Below are 21,273 nucleotides of genomic sequence, written 5' to 3' on the forward strand. Positions count from 1 at the left end.
TACAAAAATTCAGACTCATTCAATGGAAGTCTTAAAGCATTTTTCCCTCATTTGATTTTGCAAAATTAGGTAAGTGAAAAAATGCTGTGAGTTTTCTAACCCAGAAGACAGAAGTGTGAAATTCATTTTACTGCCAGTTTTGGTGGAGGGCAGTGAGAACTGCCAGGACTTCAAAAAAAAGTGTGACATGTCCAGAGTTTATTCACATAGAAATTAATGGGTTTTTTTGCTTCATAACCCCTGTACTCTTTTTGTGAACTCCGTCTCCTGAGAAAATCTTAGAACATCAGTTTACTAACCTAATTTGTAAAAGGATGTTACTGAATCAATGTTTTAAGACTTTTATGGGAATATTTGATATTAATTAGACTTGTCAACTTGTATTTGCATAGGCTCTCTTCCAACTATATCTCCCCCCAGTATAACTTTTAATAAAATTGATTTTAAACAATAAAACTTAGAGAATTGGTGTACAAAGAGCTTGAAGAATTTAAATACGTGGGTTTATTATTAACACAGTAGCAAATACATCAAGGAAACACGCCCCATGAAAAGTGTTTCAAAGAAACAGAAATCTGCCCTGAAAAAGCTCTGTACCCAATGCGCAAGTCCGAAAAAGCTTGTTTGCTCAGTGATGTCCACATATAAGCCTGCCCCAACCTCAGTGTGATTAAAGCGGCCAGTCTGAGACTCAGCCTAGCCCAGGCAAGCTGCTGGTCCCCAGCTGCACACGAACTTGGACTCCATGGTGTTCGCATTTTGGAAGGTCTTTCTGATCCTAAACTGCCTTGCAGGTAAGGAAAGAATCTCCAAACCACCAAAGAAAATTGGGAATGGAGTTTCATTTTAAACTGAAATTGTAAATTTTTACAAAGAATATTCCCCACCTGTACTGGAACCAAATTATGATTAGTAATCTGAGTAAAATAATGTTCAGAAATTTTGCTTAGCAAATATGTGCTATGCTGACTTGGGAGATGGGTAGCCTGTAAATAGAATTGTTTTCTCTAGCTTCTGAATTTAAACATATTTTTAAAGACAAATCACAGTAGCTATGTTTTTAAGTTTGGAAACTGAACTTACTCAGAAGCTCAAGCTTATATTAAGGATATTTTTTTCTTTTTACTTGAATATTATTTCCTTTAACCTGCCTGTGATGGACCTAATTGCTACAGCAGGCAGAACCTGGCTGGGAGGGCCTGCCATGTTTTCCTATCTAACACTTCATAGGGACTTGTACTTTTTCAAGCCTAAGACCGTATTTTGGAAAATATGTGAGTGATTTATCATTATGCATGATATGGGTATTTCAGGGATTTGAGCAGAACAAAATCACTTTTAGAGTTAAAATCCTGATGTCAGTTAGACTCATAAGAGCTCAGTAATTCGGAAAAATTCCTTGGCTAGTTTTTTCAAATACCAGATATATTTTGAATTTATTATTATATAATTAGGTCCATGGTAGATAAAGTAATATACTTTCTTCCCCAAAATGATACCTTTTTAAAAAGATTTTATTTATTTATTTTTAGAGAGGTGAAGGGACGGAGAAAGAGAGGGAGAGAAACACCAGTGTGTGGTTGCCTCTCTCACGCCCCCTGGGGACCTGGCCAGCAGCCCAGGCATGTGCCCTGTCTGCGAGTTGAACCAGTTACCCTTTGGTTTGCAGGCCAGCACTCAATCCACTGAGCCACACCAGCCAGGGCCCAAAATTATATCTTTAATCCATCAGTAATATTGGGCAGTCATTAGCATGAGGTTTACTAAGTATATTTAATGACATAAGAAAATGATCAAGATAAAATATTAAGTGAAAAAGTAGGATACACACACATGCCTAGAATAAATTACTAGAAGGTTATATACCAAACCACTCATAATGATTTCCTCTGGATGATAAAATCATACATGATTTTTATTTTATTCCCCACCTGTTCTATATTTTCCAGGGTTTCTGCAAAAAATATTACACTATTTTTATAACCATAATAAAAATGTTACTTTCCAAAACTATATGATTTTTAGTTAATAGTTCTCTATATGTTCATTACAAGATGCTTAACCAAACATGTTCTATGGATTCACCAAAAGGCAGCATAGACAAAGCCAAAGGGGGGGGGGGTAGGATCAAGGGTGGGAGGGGTGAGGGGCAGTGGTGGGGGGAAATGGACACAACTGTACTTGAACAACAATTGAAAAAAAGAAAGGCAATACTGCATTTATCCAATGATCTAACCAAGACTTACAGCTGGAAAAAGCCATCTTTCTCAATTTCCATTTCTCTTTTTATTGTAATGCAGTTTTCTTTAGCCATGCAGAAGCTTTTTATTTTGATGAGGTCCCATTTGTTTATTCTTTCCTTTATGCCCCTTGCTTTAGGGGACGTGTCTGTGAGGCTGTTGCTGCATGGAATGTCTGAGATTTTCCTGCCAATGTTTTCCTCTAGGTTTTATGGTGTTACGACTTATAGCTATAGGTGTTTTATAGATGTCTTTTATCAAGTTGAGGAAGTTTCGCTCTATTTCTATTTCTAGCTTATTAAGAGATTTTTTAAAAATCACAAATGGGTGTTAGATTTCATTAAATGCTTTCTCTTCATCTGTTGATATTATCATGTGATTTTTTCTTTAGCCTGTTGCTGTGATGGGTTACATTAATTGATTTTTAAATTATAATTTATTGGTTTTGATATTACATTTGTTCCACGTTTCTCCAATTTTCCCTCCTCCACCAAACACCTCCTTCAGGCAATCCCTACACCATTCATTGTTCATGTCAATGGGTAATGCCTATAAGTTCTTTGGCTACTCCATTTTCTCTACTGTACTTTACATCCCCATGGTTATTCTGTAACTACCTATTTGTACTTCTTTTTTTTTATATTTTATTTATTTACTTTTAAAGACAGGGTAAGGGAGGGAGAGAAACATCAATGTGTGGTTGCCTCTCACATGCTCCCTTCTGGGTACCTGGCCTGCAACCCAGGCATGTGCCCTGACTGGGAATCAAACCAGCCACCCTTTGGTTCACAGGCTGGCACTCAATCCAATGAGTCACACCAGCCAAGGCTATTTGTACTTCTTAATTCCCTAAACTCCTCACCCATTCTCCGCACACCCTCCCATCTTTTTTTGAGACTCAATTGTTCATATATATGTATTTATTGCCATTTCAGTGTTCCTAGTTTTGATCTTTTTTTTCCTTAAGTAGTCCCTTTAACATTTCATATAATAATGGTTTGGTGATGATGAAATTCTTCATTTTTTTCTGGTCTGGGTATCTCTTTATTTGCCTTTTGATTCTAAGTGATAGCTTTGCTGGATTGAACAATCTCGGCTACAGGTTCCTGCTTTTCATGGCTTTCAATATTTCTTGCCAGTCCCCTCTGGCCTGCAAAATTTCTTTTGAGAAATCAGGTGATAGTATTATGGGAACTCCCCTGTAGGTAACTCACATCTTTTCTCTAGCTGCTTTTAAGATCATCCCCTTTAATCTTAAAAGCAGCAACAGGAAAGGAGTTACCAACAAAGACTTCCCATAAGAAATCAGCTAAAGACTACTGACTATTAGCTGATTTCTCAAAAGAAACCTTACAGGCAAGAAGGAGCTGGAAAGAAGTATTCAAAGTCTTGAAAGGCAAGGGCCTGCATCCAATATTACTCCACCCAGCACAGTTGTCTTTTAGAATGGAAGGGCAGATAAAGTGCTTCCCAGATAAGGTCAAGTTAAAGGAGCTCACCATCACCAAGCCCTTATTATATGAAATGTAAAAGGACTTACCTAAGAAATGCAAGATCAAAAACTATGACCAGTAAAGAGACAACAAACTATCAACAGCTGAACCTAAAACCAAGAAGAAATTAAAAAAACAAACCAAGCAAACAAGTAGAACAGGAACAGAATCACAGAAATGAAGATCACATGGAGGATTATCAGTGGGGAGGGGAAGGGGGAGAAAGGTACAGGGAATAAGAAGCGTAATTGGTAGGCACAAAATAGACAGGAGGAGGTTAAGAATAGTATAGAAAATGGAGAAGCCCAAGAACAACCCATGGACATGAGCTGCCGGGATGGGGGGGGGGAGGGGGGGGAGGGGAGGTGGGAGGGGCAGGAATGTTGGAAGGTGAGGAGGGTGGTGCAGGGAGGAGGGGGATAAAAAGGAGGAAAAAACTGGAACAACTGTAATAGCATAATCAATAAAATATACTTAAAAAGACTCTATCTTTAACCTTTGGCATTTTAATTATGAAGTGTCTTGGAGTGGATCTCTTTCAATCCTGTTCTTCCTGAACTTGCATGTCTATTTCCTTCACTGAGTTACAGAAGTTTTCTTTCATTATTTTTTCAAATAGGTTTCCAATTTCTTACTCTTTCTCTTCTCCTTCTGGCACCCCTATGATGCAAATGTTGGAATGCTTGAAGTTGTCCCAGAGGACAACTGCTTACACTTTCCTCATTTTTTTGGATTCTTTTTTCTTATTGTTCTGATTGGTTGTTTTTTGCTTCCTTATGTTCCAAATCATTGATTTGATGCTTGGCTTCATCCACTCTACTGTTGTTTCCCTGTAAATTATTTTTCATCTCAATTAGTGCATCCTCCATTTCTGACTGGATCTTTTTTATGCTATTGAAGTCCTCACTAAGTTCTTGAGCATCGTTATAACTCTATTTTGAACTCGGAATCTGATAAATTGCTATCTCCATTTTGTTTCATACTTTTTCTGGAATTTTGATCTGTTCTTTCATTTTGGGCCATGTTTTCTCCCTGCTCCTTTTTGGCAATCTCTCTGTGTTTGTTTCTGTGTGTTAGGTAGAGCTGCTATGACTTCCTGTCTTGGTAGTGTGGCCTAATATAGTAGGTATTCTGTAAGGTCCAGTGGCATAGTTTCTGCTACCTTCCAAGATGCATACTCAAGGTGCCACTTCAGGTGGGCTGAGTACACCTTCCTCTTATAGTTGAGCTTTGAGTGCTGTTGGCAGGTCAATGGGAGTTATTTACCCAAGCCAGTCAGCTGCAAGTATTGGCTGTGACCACTGACCACCAACCTTTACTCTCTATGGAGGATCAGATGTGTAGGGCAGAGTGGTGGTGCTCCAACATGATCTGTAGCTGTCCACTGGGTGTGCAGGCTCTGAAGTTTCACAGGTGGTGCAGGCCAAGATCAGCCCTCACCTGTTTTGCCCTGCCTGAGCTATGAAGCAATCTGAGATGCTGCTACTTGTGCTGGGCTTGGAGATTCCCAGGTGAAGCCAAGATGTCAATCTAGGCTGGCTGCTACTAGTACCAGGCCTGGGGCCACTTACCATGTGGTACCTGGGGGCTGGGGGCTCACTGAGGCTGGCTGTTCCTTGTTTGAGAGGATTTAGGAACTTGTGAAGCGTGAGCCTAGACCATCCATTCATATGGAAAAACAGGTTGGATTGACCCTTAAGTTGGGTTCGACAGAGTACTGGGGATTTCCAGGGCAGGGCAAACAGTGTTAGCCAGGTTGATAGTCTCAGATATGGCACCAGCCTGCCAACTCTGTGGTCTCTCAGAAGAGGGTTCAGAAAAGGGCAATGGACTCTGCTTGGCTTGATTCCAGACACTTCAGTTTCTCCCTGTATGCCGCTGGTGCTTTTCAAGCTGCTCACCCATTGCTGGAGCTCAGAGGGAGTGAGTCTGAGTAAGTCCCGTGTGGTGGTTCTTTAAGAGGAATTGCTTGGGACTCCAGAGGTTTCTTCCACCCACTCAGTTCCCACTGGTTTTTGCAGCCAGAAGTTATGGGGACTTATCTTTCTGGCACTGGGTCCCTGGGCTGGGAGTTCTGATGCAGAGCTGGGACTCCTTGACTCCAAGATATCCTTCCCAACTTTTATCCACTACACGTCGATGTGGAACCAGCCCATTCCATGCCTCTGCTTTTCTTACTAGTCTGGTTGATGTAGTTTCTTTCATTCCATACTTGTCAGACTTCCACTCAACTCGATTTCTGACAGTTCTGACTGATGGTTGTTCTATATTTTAGATGGAATTTGGATGTGGTTGTGTGAAGAGGTGAGCCAAATCTGCCTACACCACCATCTTGACTAGAAGTACATTCATTGATTTTTAATTGTTGAACTAGGCTTGCATACCCAGGATAAATCCCACTTGGTCATGGTATAGATTCTTGTCATATATTGTTGAATTTGGTTTGCTAATTTTTTTACTATTTTTGTATTTATATTCATGAGATGTATTTGAGTTCTTTTCTTATATTGTCTTTGTCTGGGTTTAATACTAGGGTGATGAGGCCATCCTATAATGAGTGGGGAAATATTCATTCTCTTCTATCTTTTGAAAGAGATTATAGAGAATTGGTAAAATTTCTTCCTTAAATATTTGGTAGAATTCACCAATGAAACCATCTGGGCCTGCTGCTTTCTGTTTTGGAAGGTTTTTGATTATTAATTCAATTTTTTAAATAAACATAGAATAGATATAAGCCTGTTTGAATTGTTTAGTTCTTCTTGTATGAATTTTGGAATATTGTGTCTTTCAGGACATTGGTCCATTTCATCTAAATTGTTGAATTTGTGGGCATAGGGTTGTTCTTGTATTTCTTTATTATCTTTTTATTTATATATATATTTTTTAATTTTTATAGTTATTCAATTGCAGTTGTATGCCTTTTCTCCCCATCCCACCACCCCACCCCATATGAACCCACCTTGCTCCCCCCGCTCCAGCCCTCAACTTGATTTTGTCCATGTGTCCTTTATAGTAGTTCCTGTAATCCCCTATCCCCACTGTCCTCTCACCACTCCCCTCTGGCTATTGTCAGATTGTTCTTAACTTCAATGTCTCTGGTTATATTTTGTTTGCTTTTTTCTTTTGTTGATTATGTTACAGTTAAAGGTGAGATCATATGGTATTTGTCCCTCACCATCTGGCTTATTTCACTTAGCATAATGCTGTCTAGTTCCATCCATGCCATTGCAAAGGGTATAAGCTCTTTCTTTCTCTCTGCTGCACAGAATTCTATTGTGTAAATGTACCATAGTTTTTTGATCCACTAATTTGCTGATGGAACTGGAGGTGCTGATTAGGTTGCTTCCAGTACTTGGCTACTGTAAATTGTGCTGCATCACATAAACAACAGCAAAGACAAAAATCACATAATCATATCAATAGATGCGGAAAAAGCATTTGATAAGATACAGCACCCATTTCTGATAAAAACACTCAGCAAAGTGGGAATAGAGGGAGCATTCCTCAACATAATAAAGGCCATATATGAGAGACCTACAGCCAACATCACACCCAATGGACAAAAACTTAGAGCTTTCCCACTAAGATCAGGAACAAGACAAGGATGCCCTCTCTCACCACTCCTATTCAACATAGTATTGGAAGTCCTGGCCACAGCAATCAGACAAGAAAAAGCAATAAAAGGCATCCAAATTGGAAAGGAGGAAATGAAACTGTCACTGTTTGCAGATGACATGATAGTGTACATGGAAAATCCTATAGACTCCACCAAAAAACTACTTGACCTAATAAATGAATTCTTTATTATCTTTTTAATGCCAATAGAATCTGTAGCAATGTCCTTTTCTTCATTTCTAGTATTAGTAATTTGTGTACTCTATTTTTTTCTTAGCTTGGCTAGAATCTTATCAATATTATTGATATTTTCAAATAACCAATTTTGGTTTTATTGATTTTCTCTAATGATTTCTTGTTTTTTAATTTCATTAGTCCCTGCTCTAGTTTTCATTATTTATTTTCTTCTGCTCACTTTGGATTTAATCTGATTTTTTTTTTTTCTAGTTTCCTAAGGTGCAGTCTTCCATGATTGATTTCAGATCTTTTTTTTTTTCTTTTCTAATATATGTTCAATGGTGTAAATTTCCCTCTAAGGACTGCTTTTACTCCATACCATAAATTTTGATAAGTTGTATTTTTTAAATTATTTCATTGTTGCTCAAGTACAGTTGTCTCCATTTACCTTCCACCACTCCCCCCTACCCTAGCCATCCCACCTCTCTCCCCTGATTCCACCCCCCTTGGTTTTGTCTGTGTGTCCTTTATAGTTGTTCCTGAAAACCCTTCCCCTCTTCCTCCCCCATTATTCCCTCCCACCTCCCCTCTGGTTACTGTCAGATTGTTCTTAATTTCAATGTGTCTGGTTATATTTTGCTTGCTTGTTTGTTTTGTTGATTAGGTACCACTTAAAGGTGAGATCATATGGTATTTGTGTTTTTTATTTAGTTCAAGATATGTTTAACTTTCTTTTGAGATTTCTTTTCAATCAATTTGTTGTTCAGAAGTATATTATTTAATCACCATGTGATTGGGGCTTTTGTGGTAATTTCTTTGTTATTGATTTCTACTTTAATTCCATTGTGGTTGAGAGCAAACATTATATGACTTTTGTTCATTTAAATTTGTTAAGGTTTCTTTTATGGCCTATAACTCGGTCTATCTTGGGGAGTATTCATAACATTTTAAAGTGTATCTTTTTGTATAGGACACTTCTCCAAGTAACAGCAGAATGCACTTTTCCTCCCAAGCACCCATGGAACATTTGCCAAATAGACCATGTGCTTGGACATAAAACAGACATCAACTTAAAAAAAAAATGAAATCATACAGGGTTTGTTCTCTGAGCTCAATGCAATCTAGAAATCAAGAACTGAAAGATAATAAGTCCTTAAGTATTTGAAAATGATTCAACACACTTCTAAATAATGTATTGATCAACAATGAAATCTCAAAGAAAAATTTAAAAATATATATAAACTGAATGAAAATAAAAATATAATGTATAGAAATATGTAACATGCAACTAAAGCACTCCTGAGAGAGATATTTGTAATACCTAATGCTTACATTTGAAACGAACAAACATCTCAAGTCATTAATTGAAGTTCCTACATCAAGGATCTAGAAAAAGGAAAAAATAATCTGAAAACAACTATAAAGAAGGAACTAATTAAGAGTTGAAGTCACTATGACTGCTTCAATGGCCAAAAAAGTATCATTTCTTCTATGGCTGTGGCCTTCAGCATTTGGTGGGGGATTTCGTAATCAAGGTTGATGTGGTGAACAAGACGCTGATGGTCTGAAGAGAAAATAGCTTTTATCCTTCAGAATCTGCTTTTGTTCCAGTACCAGAAGCAATGAAGAATATAGTGGGGTTATTCTTTCTGTGTTGATCACCCCCAAGCAGAAGAAAAACAATTTTCTCCTAATCTTGGATGCCAAGAAGTTTGAAGAACTTGGCTGAGCAGAAGTGCCTGTGCAAATTCCTTATTATTTTTATGGCACCTTTGTAATCATCTGATAGAAGAACCACAAGGTCTGGGAAATAGGTTTAAAATGATATGTACTCTGTACAAAAGAGAGACCAAAAAGATCACCTCACCTTCAAAAGCATAGGCATCTAGTTTTTAAATTTCTATTAAAAACAGAATTCAAGAAGTAAGAATGAGGTGAAGTCAGTGAAATTAAAATAAGAAAACTGGACTTCCAGCAAAGATGGAGGCGTAGGTAGACACATTGTGCCCCCTCGCACAACCAAAAAAAGGACAACAATTTCAAAACAAAAAACAACCAGAACTGACAGAAAATTGAACTGTATGGAAGTCCGACAACCAAGGAGATAAGGAAGAAACATTCATCCAGACTGGTGGGAGGGGCCGAGATGGGCAGTCGAGTGGCGGGGACTTTTGACAAGGCAGTGGCTGATGGACACAGCAAGGTGGTGGATTGTGGAGCAGAGTGGTCCAGGCTGCAGCTGGCAGACCCCACAAGGTGGTGGCTGGAGGACCCTGCAGCCCCACATTCTCACATAGATAAACCGGGAGGAACGATGGGGGAGAGAAGCAGACCATGCAACCCAGGGCTCCAGTGCAGGGAAATAAAGCCTCAAACCTCTGATTGAAAACACCTGTGGGGGTTGAGGCAGCAGCAGGAGAAACTCCCAGTCTCACAGGAGAGTTTGCTGGAGAGACGCACAGGGGCCTAGAACATACACAAACCCACCCACTCAGTGACCAGCACCAGAAGGGCACAATTTTATTGTGGGTAGTAGAGGAAGTGACTGAAAATTGGCAGAGAGTGGAACAAGTGCCATCGTTCCCTATCGAACCCTTCCCCACATACAGCATCACAGAGCAGCTACAAGCGTTATCCCGCTCTGGTGGACACCTAAGGCTCTGCTCCTTTATATAACAGGTGCACCAAGACAAAAAAAAAAAAAAATGGCCCAAATGAAAGAACAGATCAAAGCTCCAGAAAAAATACAACTAAGCAATGAAGAGATGGCCAACCTATCAGATGCACATTTCAAAACACTGGTAATCAGGAAGCTCACAGAATTGGTTGAATTTGGTCGCAAATTAGATGAAGAAATGAAGGCTATGCTAAGAGAGACAAAGGAAAATGTACAGGGAACCAATAGTGATGTAAATAAAACTGGGACTCAAATCAACGGTGTGGACCAGAAGGAAGAAAGAAACATCCAACCAGAAAAGAATGAAGAAACAGGAATTCAAAAAAATGAGGAGAGGCTTAGGAACCTCCAGGACATCTTTAAACATTCCAACATCCAAATTATAGGGGTACCAGAAGGAGAAGAGGAAGAACAAAAAATTGAAAACTTACTTGAACAAATACTGAAGGAGAACTTCCCTAATCTGGCAAAGGAAATAGACTTCCAGGAAGTCCAGGAAGTTCAGAGAGTCCCAAAGAAGCTGGACCCAAGGAGGAACACACCAAGGCACATCATAATTATATTACCCAAGATGAAACAGAAGGAGAGAATCTTAGAAGCAGCAAGAGAAAAGGACACAGTTACCTACAAAGGAGTTCCCATAAGACTGTCAGCTGATTTCTTAAAAGAGACCTTGCAGGCAAGAAGGGGCTGGAAAGAAGTATTTGAAGTCATGAAAGGCAAGGACCTACATCCAAGATTACTCTATCCAGAAAAGCTATCATTTAGAATGGAAGGGCAGATAAAGTGCTTCTCAGATAAGGTCAAGTTAAAGGAGTTCATCACCAAGCCCTTATTTTATGAAATGTTAAAGGGATTTATCTAATAAAAAGAAGATAAAAAATATGAACAGTAAGAATGACAGCAAACTCACAGTTATTAACAACCACACCTAAAATGAAAACAAAACAAACTAAGTAAATGACTAGAACAGGAACAGAACCAGAGAAATGGAGATCACATGGAGGGTTATCAACAGGGGAGTGGGAGGGGGAGAGATGGGGGAAAGGTACAGAGAATAAGTAGCATAAATGGTAGGTAGAAAATAGACAGGCGGAGGGTAAGAATGGTATAGGAAATGTAGAAACCAAAGAACTTATAAGTATGACCCATGGACATGAACTATTGGGGGATTTGGGGGGAATATGGGAGGGAGTGGGTGGACAGGATGGAGTGGAGTGAAGGGGGAAATGGGACAACTGTAATAGTATAATCAACAAATATATTTAAATAAATAAATAAATAAATAAAATAAGAAAACTATAGAGAAAATTAAATGAAATAAAAAATCCGGTTCTTTGGAGAGAATCAATAAATAAAATTGACAAATCTCCAGCAACACTGGTAAGAAATAAAAGCAAATAAGACATATAACATCAATATCAGTAATGAAATATAGAATATCGCTTTAGATACTGCAGTCATTAAAATTTTTAAGACAGCCCTGGCTGGTGTGGCTCAGTGGATTGAGTGCTGGCCTGCAAACCAAAGGGTTGCTGATTTGATTCCCAGTGTACATGCCTGGGTTGTGGGCCAGGTCCCCAGTAGGGGGCGCACGAGAGGCAACCACACACTGATGTTTCTCTCTTTTTCCCTCCCTTCCCCTCTCTCTAAAAATAAATAAATAAAATCTTTAAAAAAATTGTAAGACAGTCATCCCATGTATGCTTTATATAACCGTACCCCCCATGGTAACATATTGTAAAACTATAATATAATATTACAACCAGGACACTGACATTTATAAAATCTACTGATCTTATTCATATCTGTCCATTTTTGCTTGTCTTCGTGTGTATATATGTATGCATTTAATTCTAGACAATTTTAATTGAAAATTATTGGGGAAGCCAAGGAAGTTTTGCTATGTGGGTTATTTGTATCTATATTTACTGTATTAGCAAGTAAAACAAAGAAGTTAAACACAAAAATACACAAGCACACATTCCATTAGTTACCAGAGCAGTGATATCATTATTGTGTAGCTTCTAGAACACTTCACTGTAGACTGATGAGAGGATGAGAGTGAAAAAGAAAAATAACATCTTAGCATTATGAATATAATTTTTGTCTTTCAGTTAACAAAATGGTCTTATAGATAGGGTAACAAACTCGTCCTAGTTTTCCTGGATAGTTTCTGGCTTAAGCACTGAGACCCGGTTTTAAAATGGAAAGTCCCGTGTCTAAGGGAACCCCTAGTTCTGGGAAAACTAGATTGATTGTTCCCCATACTCAAGGACCTTTGTGAGGCCCCAGACAACACTTTAAGAACCTCTGTCCAAGGCTATTCTTCACTTGATCTCAGCCAACAGGACAAGAAGTGATTGAGGCCATTCTTACACAGAAGAAATTCCCAGTTCAGTGCTATCACCTCACTATCACATAGGACTTGAGTATATTCACATAGTAATTTGTTAAAAACTCCCTTACCCCATGCCAATTGCTTGCTCAGCTTTCCTATATGGCTCATTCTATTTTATCCTCTTCACCTTGCATTCCTCAAATAAAATGTCATTGAAAATGCTTTGTAATGAAAACTGTTGTCAGAATGTGAGTGTGTACCATTATTTTTGATGATTATCTTTTCAGGTCAAGTCAGTGGGGTGCAAGTGACCATCCCAAACCGTGTCGTGAATGTGACTGTTGGATCTAATGTCACTCTCATCTGCATCTACACAACCACTGTGGCCTCCCGGGACAATCTTTCCATCCAGTGGTCCTTCTCCAATGAAAAGGAGTTACGTCCAATTACTGTAAGAACGTTATTCCTAAATTATTCCCCTTTAAGAGCTCTGACATAACCTGTTGAAGTCAGTGTGTGAAGGAATGGTAAGACAGTGACAACAGTGGCAGAACCTTAGATACAAAGAATTTGAAGATAGCTGCTTAGGGAATACCATCATGTAAGTGACTTAGCCTTTGACCTCTCTTCATATTCACTTATAGCCTGTTATCTTAATTCTGTGTAAGTCAACATCAAGTATATCAGGTATTCCAGATTAGACAGGAATGGTCTTTCTCATAGGTGAAATAAGCAGTTCTGAAAGGGCTTCCTCCCCTCCAAAAAAAAAAATCTTTCTGACTATTATTTCCAGAAGACCCTAATTCAAATTCATGTCCTAATTGATGTGTAGATCTCAGTCAAACTTAACATATGGGATCTGCCTTTAAGTGAGCTAGCTCATTGCATCAGACTGAGTCCTGGTGCAATGAGAGTCCAAGATAGGTGGAGAAGGGCCAAGGTAGTGATTAACTCTGGGTAAACAAAGGCAGCAGGAAGCTATAGGATAGAGAAGGGTATGCTAGGGTTTGGGGGAAGAGGTTGCCAGAGGAGGGTGTGTGAAAGTCAAATGAAGAGAATGATTCTACCTGCAAGCTGCCTAGTCCCAGGTTTTCTCCATCTGACCTTAGGGTAATTGCATCTTTAAATTAGCCCAAGGATTAAAATTTTATACTCAAAGTGCGTGTATCTCTCTCTGTGGGTACATGAGTGTGCAGGCACATATGCCAACACATAATCCTTGAGGGAAAAGATCTATAGCTTTCATTAGATTTTCAAAATGATATATAATCCAAAACAAGGAATTCAAAGAAGAGACAAATCAATGTGATATGAAAGAGTTGGATGTAGTTGAGTTGGGCCTTGAAGGAAAGGGAAGGTTTTGATTGGTAGAAAGATAGAGAGCCAGCTGAGCAGACTGGAGGAGGCTCAAGGGCAAAGGTGAAGAAGAAGGACGTTAGATTGGAGGAGCCACACCTTGGCCGGTGTTGTTTCAGCCATCACTAGTCTTTTGGGCATGCTGAGTCATCTCTTTACCAGAGGCCTTGAACACTTCTTTAGCAGGAAATAACATTCAAGAGGATATTTTATCAATTCCACCCTCTAGTCAAAGTTCAACAACTTTGCTCAGTACTAGTTAGTTACCTTAGACAAGTATATGAATCACTTTATGCCTCTCTTAAAATATGGTAGAACAGTAATACTCTTTTACATGTCTCATGGAGAATCAACTGACATAATGTATGTGAAAATACTGGGAAAATAATATAAATCACTGTAAGTTTTCATCCTTGTAAACACTACCATCAATATCAGCAGCAGCAAAAGCAACAGTGAGTCTACCAGTTTCCATCACCCAAAATGTTCTGACCCAATAGCTCACATGTTGCAGTTAATTGAGTGTGCTGCTCTCTTAGAGTGTAGATGACAATAATCACATGATGTTTCTTTCTTTTTTAAATGTACATTCCTTACTAGTCTTTTCAGTACATTCTTTATCTGTAGGCTTATAGTCCTTCTCATTTTTTCCAGTAAAGGCTGAATTTAGAGAGGCCTTACCAATATATTTTGAAAAAAATTATTAGGTTTAGTCCCCAAATCAAGATGTCCTCAAATGCCTGCAGACCAGGCCAGGAAAGTCTGAATTCAAAACCACAAAATCTTCTTTATGCCTCCTCTGATACTGAAATTTACAAGGCCACCTCTTAGTTGAATTTTGTGACTGGTGAGGAGCTCAGAGATGCAGGGCCAAAGGATCTTGTGACCAAGTGACTTTATTCTAGACCTGGAAATGGAGAGGAAGAAGGTGTAGATTATTGAACTGAATGTGACTTGTGCTCAGGACATCTCTTAGAAGAATTTTAGAAAGGAAATCTATGGAAAAAAAAAGAAAATCTAAGAACAAATAAGTATTTAAGTAGCTTATTTACTTATTTGCCTCATTTTTCAAAATGTCTCATACAGGCAGCACAAGTATTTTAAGGTATCTACTCTTTTGGAATGTCCAAATCAAAAGAGATCTTCTGCACTGAAACACTTGATTAGTGAGAACATGCTCCTTGATCATAAAACATTCCAGGCATTTCCTGAAGAACATGAGACCTGTGCTATTTTCGTACCTTAAGCCACATACAAGACAGGGTGAGGTAGGGGCAGTTCCTGGCTTGGAGACAGTGAAAATCACCTCCAAAAAGGCAGGCTTTCTCTTTCTCCTCCTTGCCCCAGAAAGATCCCCATTATACCCATCCTTAGATCTCTAAATCTAGAGAACTTGAGTCCCTCCCCATTTTCCTCTGTACAGTGCAGGCATGCACTTCTCTCTGCTTTTCCAGATAAGTAGTTTTGGAGCCCCAGCAGAAACCTCCCATTAGTTCTACTCCCTGTCCTTCTGCTTACTTGCTGGCTTGTTGTCCTTAGACAAGTCACTTGACCTTTCAGAGGTTCAATTTTTCCATCTGTAAAATGGGGCTACTTACCTACTTCATAGGTTTACTGTGAAAATTTAATGAGATGATATTTGTGAAGCACTAGGAAGCTTTCCACCTAGTAACCATTCAATGAATGTGAGTTATTATCAGCAACACTACTCACAAAATGGTGATTTTCCAAAAGCCCTATCCTATCCATAGCCCTGGGTCATGGGCACTAGGGAACCCAGCCCAACAAGATATATTTTGTACAGCTGGTCAGCTGGGACAGAGCTCTTGGGGGAATTCTGTCCCAAAAATAGCTTCCAGCTCCACTGCCTTTCAGTTCCCTGTGGCTAAAGGGAGGGGTCAGGTTCCTTCATGGCCTGCTTATCCTTCAAGAACCTGCCCAATGAGGAGGGTGCAGATATCTTCAATTGAAATGGTATTTTCTTAATATTTTATTGTTGTTCAATCACAGTTGTCCCCATTTTCCCCCCATTACTCTCTCCTGCCCTACCCATCCCCCACCTCCCACATTCAATCCTCCCCCACATTGTCCTTGTCCATGGGTCCTCTGTACATGTTCCTTGATTTGACCCTTCCCTTTCTTTCCTCTCTTATCTCTCTCCTCTCTCCCCTGTAGTCACTATCACTTTGTTCTTTATTTCCACATCTCTGGTTCTATTTTGCTCCCTTGTTTGTCTCATGAATTAGGTTCCACTTATAAGTGAGATCATATGGTATTTGTCTTTCACTGCCTGGCTTATTTCACTTAGCATAATATTCTCCAGTTCCATCCATGCTGTCACGAAGGGTAGGAGTTCCTTCTTTCTTTCTGCTGCATAGTATTCCACGGTGTAAATGTACCACAGGTTTTTGATCCAGTCATTTACTGGTGGGCATGGTATTTTTCAAAATGAAACTTGGCTCTATTTCAAATTTGTTTCCTCTTTGAGCACTTCCATGCATTCAGAATCCTGTAGAGCACATTATGTGTTAAGCTAGGAATGCCTAATGGGACTTTTGGGGGGTGATTCAAAAAAAAAAAAAAAAAAAAAAACACTGCTGTGCTATTAAACAATTCTATGATTCATGGAAGTAAGATGTTGCCACATTGACCACTGAGTGATTCAATTCAACTCCTGCGTTGATGTGGCAGTATACCATTTGTCACTCAGCTCTCAGATCCACCCATTTCTGCTCAAACACAGCACAACTGGTGCCTCAATAATGAGGCTATGGAGGAAAAGGCAGTCAGTCAGTGTCTAAAAATGGCGTATGCAAGAGATGCTCGGGGAAGATGTAGCTGGACCTCTCAGGTAAGAACACCTATTGATGTACTACTGGACCCCTTCATTGTTTGGAGTCTCTAGGGCAATGACACCAGCTTTTAGGAGTGGGAAGGGAGGGCCTGAGTCTGGTAAAAATCCAGATCATCATAAACCCCTGGCAAAACTGGGACAGCCATGAGTTTGCCTTCTCATACCCATGTCTGGAATTCTTTTCAGCCTCCTCCAAAAAAGCTCAGGGCCCTATTGCTGCCCTATTGAGCAGGGCAGTGGCCAACTCTTGCCATAAGATCATATTCTCCTCCTCCCCCCAAACCATTCTTTTATAAAAGAGCAGTTCACTCCAAGTTCTAGTGTTTCTCAATACCCAGAGGAGGATGTTATCGCTTGCTTTCTCCTCCAAGGGGTTCTTTTGGTGAATAGGGTTTACAGAATTATCCAACAAGTCTTCTGACCAAGAAGGCCAGGATATTCTTTAGCATGGTCCTCCTTTTAAAGAAGCCCTCCTCTCAGAAGACATAGACAGCTTCATATGATGACTTCCTCAGCAGGGACTCTTAGCTGAAGACTCTAGATCTTGGGACAGGCAGGCTAGCATGAAAGTTTTTGGTGGTCTGGTGTCCCTGTGATCACAACAGTGTCCTCCTCTTCTACCTAGCCATTCACTAGTAAAACTTCAGAGACCTTAGCTGCCTATGAGCAGAACAGGCATTGATCGTACTTAGCATGGGTCTCTCAGACAATACTTACTCTTCTAGAATATCCATAGTGGAAGAAACCCTTTGCCACCCTCATGTTCCCAACACACATATGGTGTGAACAACTTCTATACAGAACCTAGTGTCTTCATATTCTCTGGCTGCTCAGATTCTTCCAACCTTCCCTGTCCACTGCAGATGCCATTATATCAAATGCTTTTCAAATGTTGACAGAGTGGAGGTGTTCCACCTCCTTAGGAGCACTTGAAAATGACAGGGGCTGGTTTAATTACTACAAATGGGAGCCAATACTGGCATTGAGTGAGTGGTGGTTAGAGATGTTAAATGTCTTGCAATATATAGCACTGACCCACTTAAGAAAGAATTGTCTGCCCAAAGTGCCAGTGTGACATTCATTGAGAAACTAATTTCTTCCCTTCTTACCACCCCCTCCCATTAAAGTTCACCTATTCTCTGTCCTATTTCCTCATATGTCTATTCTTGCTAATTTTGATAAATTAATTTAATGTTAAGGTGTTAGGGACTGGCAGTAGTTTATTTTATTTTTTTCCAAAGAAAATAATTTAAGCATAGGCATTCCATGCCTTCATCCCCTAAAATCTATTTAAATGGTAGGTATTTCAGGCAAATGACAGGTTGGGAAGGGAGTGGTTTGTGGGCAAGCAGTCTTCCTTTTGGTGTTACATCTCTTATATATGCAATCTCAGCCCTCTAGTGCACTCCAGAGAAAATTCTGGGCTTGAGACCATTGCTACCCTACACTCACCACGCCCCCTTCTATGGCTCACCACTTTATGAACAGTACAGGAAAGCAAGAAGTCAGAGGGAAAGAATGGGTGATTGGCTGTGGACTTCTATACCCTGCACATTTCCAAAAATAACCCACAAAATCAACTCTGGAGGCTAAACACATTTATTAACTGCAACTCAGACTCAAACAGAAAGCAGACAGTACTTTCCACCCTCTTTTTTATACTCCACCCTCTAGTTAGAAACCAGTGTCGCAAAGCTGAGGAAAAAATCTTTTTGGACAAATATGGCTCCTAGATGTGAGTAGGAACTTGGCACAGTAAGAGGGGAAAGGCTGTTATTGCAGCTGGAAGACATTGAAGACATTGTGTGATGAACTTACTCAGTGTGGGAAGAAGCATCATGTCAATGAATAGTGGCAATTGACAGAAGGAGTGTTGGGCTGGATTAGAAGATGGAATGGCCTCAATAGCAGAAGGTTTCCTGGGAATCATCTTCCTCACCCAAGTCAGGACTGTGAGTGCCATTTTAATATGTTCAGTGGGAATCAGGAGGTCTGGATTCCAGGTCTGATTATAAATTGTGTGACCTTAGGCAAATCACTTCCTCGAGGGGTCTTAGTGTCCCTCCTCTGTAATAGAAGATGATGAATCAGAGGTTGCAAACTAGACAACTCTGGGCCTGATTTGGTCAGTGGATGCATGTTGGTTGGCCAACCCAGTATTTTGTTTGTTTCCACACTTCAAAAGTCTTGTTTGTGTTGGATCTCCAGTTCACCACAGTTCCCAGTATTCTCTCTGATCTTACCACTATTCACCAGACCCTCCCAGCCATTTTCCATATTTCTCATATCTATCTGGGTTCTTAAGGCTCTTCAACCTTAGAAACCATGACTAAAGTGATCTCTCAGGAGTCTTATAATGAATGTGCTATCATGATTCCACATTCAGCCTCTAACATCACCAATAGGGATACAGAGAGAACCATGGGGGGAAAGTAGGGAAGTCTGCCATAAACAAAACCACAAAGGGCAAGTGGGCATAAAATTAACATGCACACTTAAGGAAACACTTGGATGGATTTTCTTAAAGCAGACTCCCCCACAAAGGATGTAGCTTGTTGAACATCCATGGTTTTTCCTGGACTTCATTTGTTTTGATCTTTAAATTCACGATACACTTTCTTTGAAAAGTATGAAAGCTTCACAGGATCATGGCCAGGCCTTGATCATTGTTTAGCTTTGATTTTTAAAAGAGTTATTCTTTTGTGGGAAATGGAATCAAGTTGCAGTCCTGCTGTGTGATTAGATAAGCAGTTTCAGGAAAACATTGTATTTTTTTTTTTCTTTATGAAGACAGTGTTACAGCAAGGACTTCCCCTAACAGAAAACCCCCTTTGTCTATGTGTCTGGCCACATAGGTAGCCCTGGGGACTTTCCTCCTCTCAGAGCACCCTGAGGCCAATCCTTTCCCTTTTAGATCTTCATTGTCCTCTCTCCTTAGCCTGCCCTATCTCTGACACCCTTTACTATTTGTGAGAGGGCAAAATATAAGCTACAGTGTGAGGAGCCAGAGTAGAAGAATTGGTGAAGGTCCTTTTCATAAGGAAGTTACAAGTTCAGGGCCTTGTGACTTATTTGATCATTTCACCTTGATTCATGCCTAACTGTGAGACTCTTACAATAGCTTCTTTTCATGTCCTAGCCTTGGCCTAAACCACATTAGTTGGCCCCCTGATTTCTGCAGAAAGAAGGTTTTTTCACCTAGATCCTCTGGAACTTACTGTGGGTCATAGGCAAAACTGATGTCATATGTCATTGTGGTGTCCTCAAACCTCAGTATAAAACAGGCTGCCCTACCCCCAGTCTTCCTGGGAGCAGGGGAATTGGCCAGATGTTGAAGTTGTAAAGAGCTTCCCTGATGGGCTGCAGGCTGTGTTCCAGGTAAGAGTCCACAGAAACTCAAACTGTTGATTAGAAAGTAAATAATCCCACTGCTGGCTAGTGAACTGGAAAGCTGGATATCTTGGGTGTCAACATAAATGAAGGGAATAGATCTTTGATGAACTTAACTTCCTCCTGGCCCACTTGAATACCTTAACACTGGCTTTCTAGTTTGTCAGTCAAACAACACCCCTCTGGGGCAAAAGTTTGTAATTTCAGTAGGTGTGAACAGATGACGTAAATTATAAATTACTAATTTAGGGCAGGAAAGGAAGATAGTGGATGTTAGGGAGGAGACAAGTTATTTCTTTAAATATGCTTTTTTCCTTTGATTTTTCCCTCAGAATCTACCTTTCTGCCTTAGTTAAAAAATATATTGGCTTTCTTCTTGAAGGACAATGCTTTTAAATTTATCTAGACAATATCTTTGGTTTTGCTGATTACCTTCCCTCTCTCATTAGCCTATTAATGTAAGGAGCACTAGACAAGGAATTAAAAGAATTGGGGTGGGGTGTAGGGATGGGGAGAAAATGCAGACAATTGTAACTGAATAACAATTAAAAATTAATAAATAAATAATAAATAAATCATATTTAAAAGAAAAAAATAAAAGAATTGGGTTCTAGAACTGTCCCACCTGTTAACTTCTCTGTGCTTCACTTTCCTCTATAAAGTGAGAAGAGTGAGCCATAAGGCTCTTCAAGTAGATTTTATAAAAATATTAATTAGTTCCACTGGACTAGGGCAGTACCAGTTTATTGGATAATAAATAACAATCATTTCAATTATACACATTTATATTAAACTAACAAAGTATGTACATAGACTATGTATATTATGAAGGAACCTCATGGATCAGTGATTCCAAAGCTCATCATTTATGCCTCATCTTTATGATTTTTGCCATATTAAGTAGTATTATTTAATGTTGTTTTCTATACTGACTTGGTTTCTTAAAATATTAAAAATATCTTAGTTTCACCCAAGCAATAATATTCATTAGGTCACAGATTTGATGTGCTACATATATCGCATTTTAATGTTTTCATTTATGTACTACCGAAAATCAACTTATGTGCTTATACTCAGGGAATACATATCATACTTGGGAGAACATTGCTCTGGTTCCTCATTCAGATGTG

At 39.4% G+C, this 21,273-nt stretch overlaps 1 protein-coding gene across 2 annotated transcripts in view; it reads left to right on the forward strand.

The window, feature by feature from the left end:
* The first annotated feature begins 660 nt into the window (after positions 1-660).
* VSIG1 (V-set and immunoglobulin domain containing 1) overlaps positions 661-21,273 on the forward strand; it is a 34,827-nt gene continuing 14,214 nt past the window's right edge. Inside the window, exons 1-3 of one of the 2 annotated variants that reach the window (XM_045188532.2) lie at positions 661-794; positions 12,831-12,994; positions 16,643-16,750. In XM_045188532.2, coding sequence (XP_045044467.2) covers positions 746-794; positions 12,831-12,994; positions 16,643-16,750 — 321 coding nt within the window. In that variant the 5' untranslated portion in view covers positions 661-745. The remainder of the gene's footprint in view (positions 795-12,830; positions 12,995-16,642; positions 16,751-21,273) is intronic. The other variant, XM_045188533.2, reaches the window with a different exon arrangement.

The sequence above is a fragment of the Desmodus rotundus genome, chromosome X, assembly GCF_022682495.2.
Source record: "Desmodus rotundus isolate HL8 chromosome X, HLdesRot8A.1, whole genome shotgun sequence".
Lineage (NCBI taxonomy): Eukaryota > Metazoa > Chordata > Mammalia > Chiroptera > Phyllostomidae > Desmodus > Desmodus rotundus.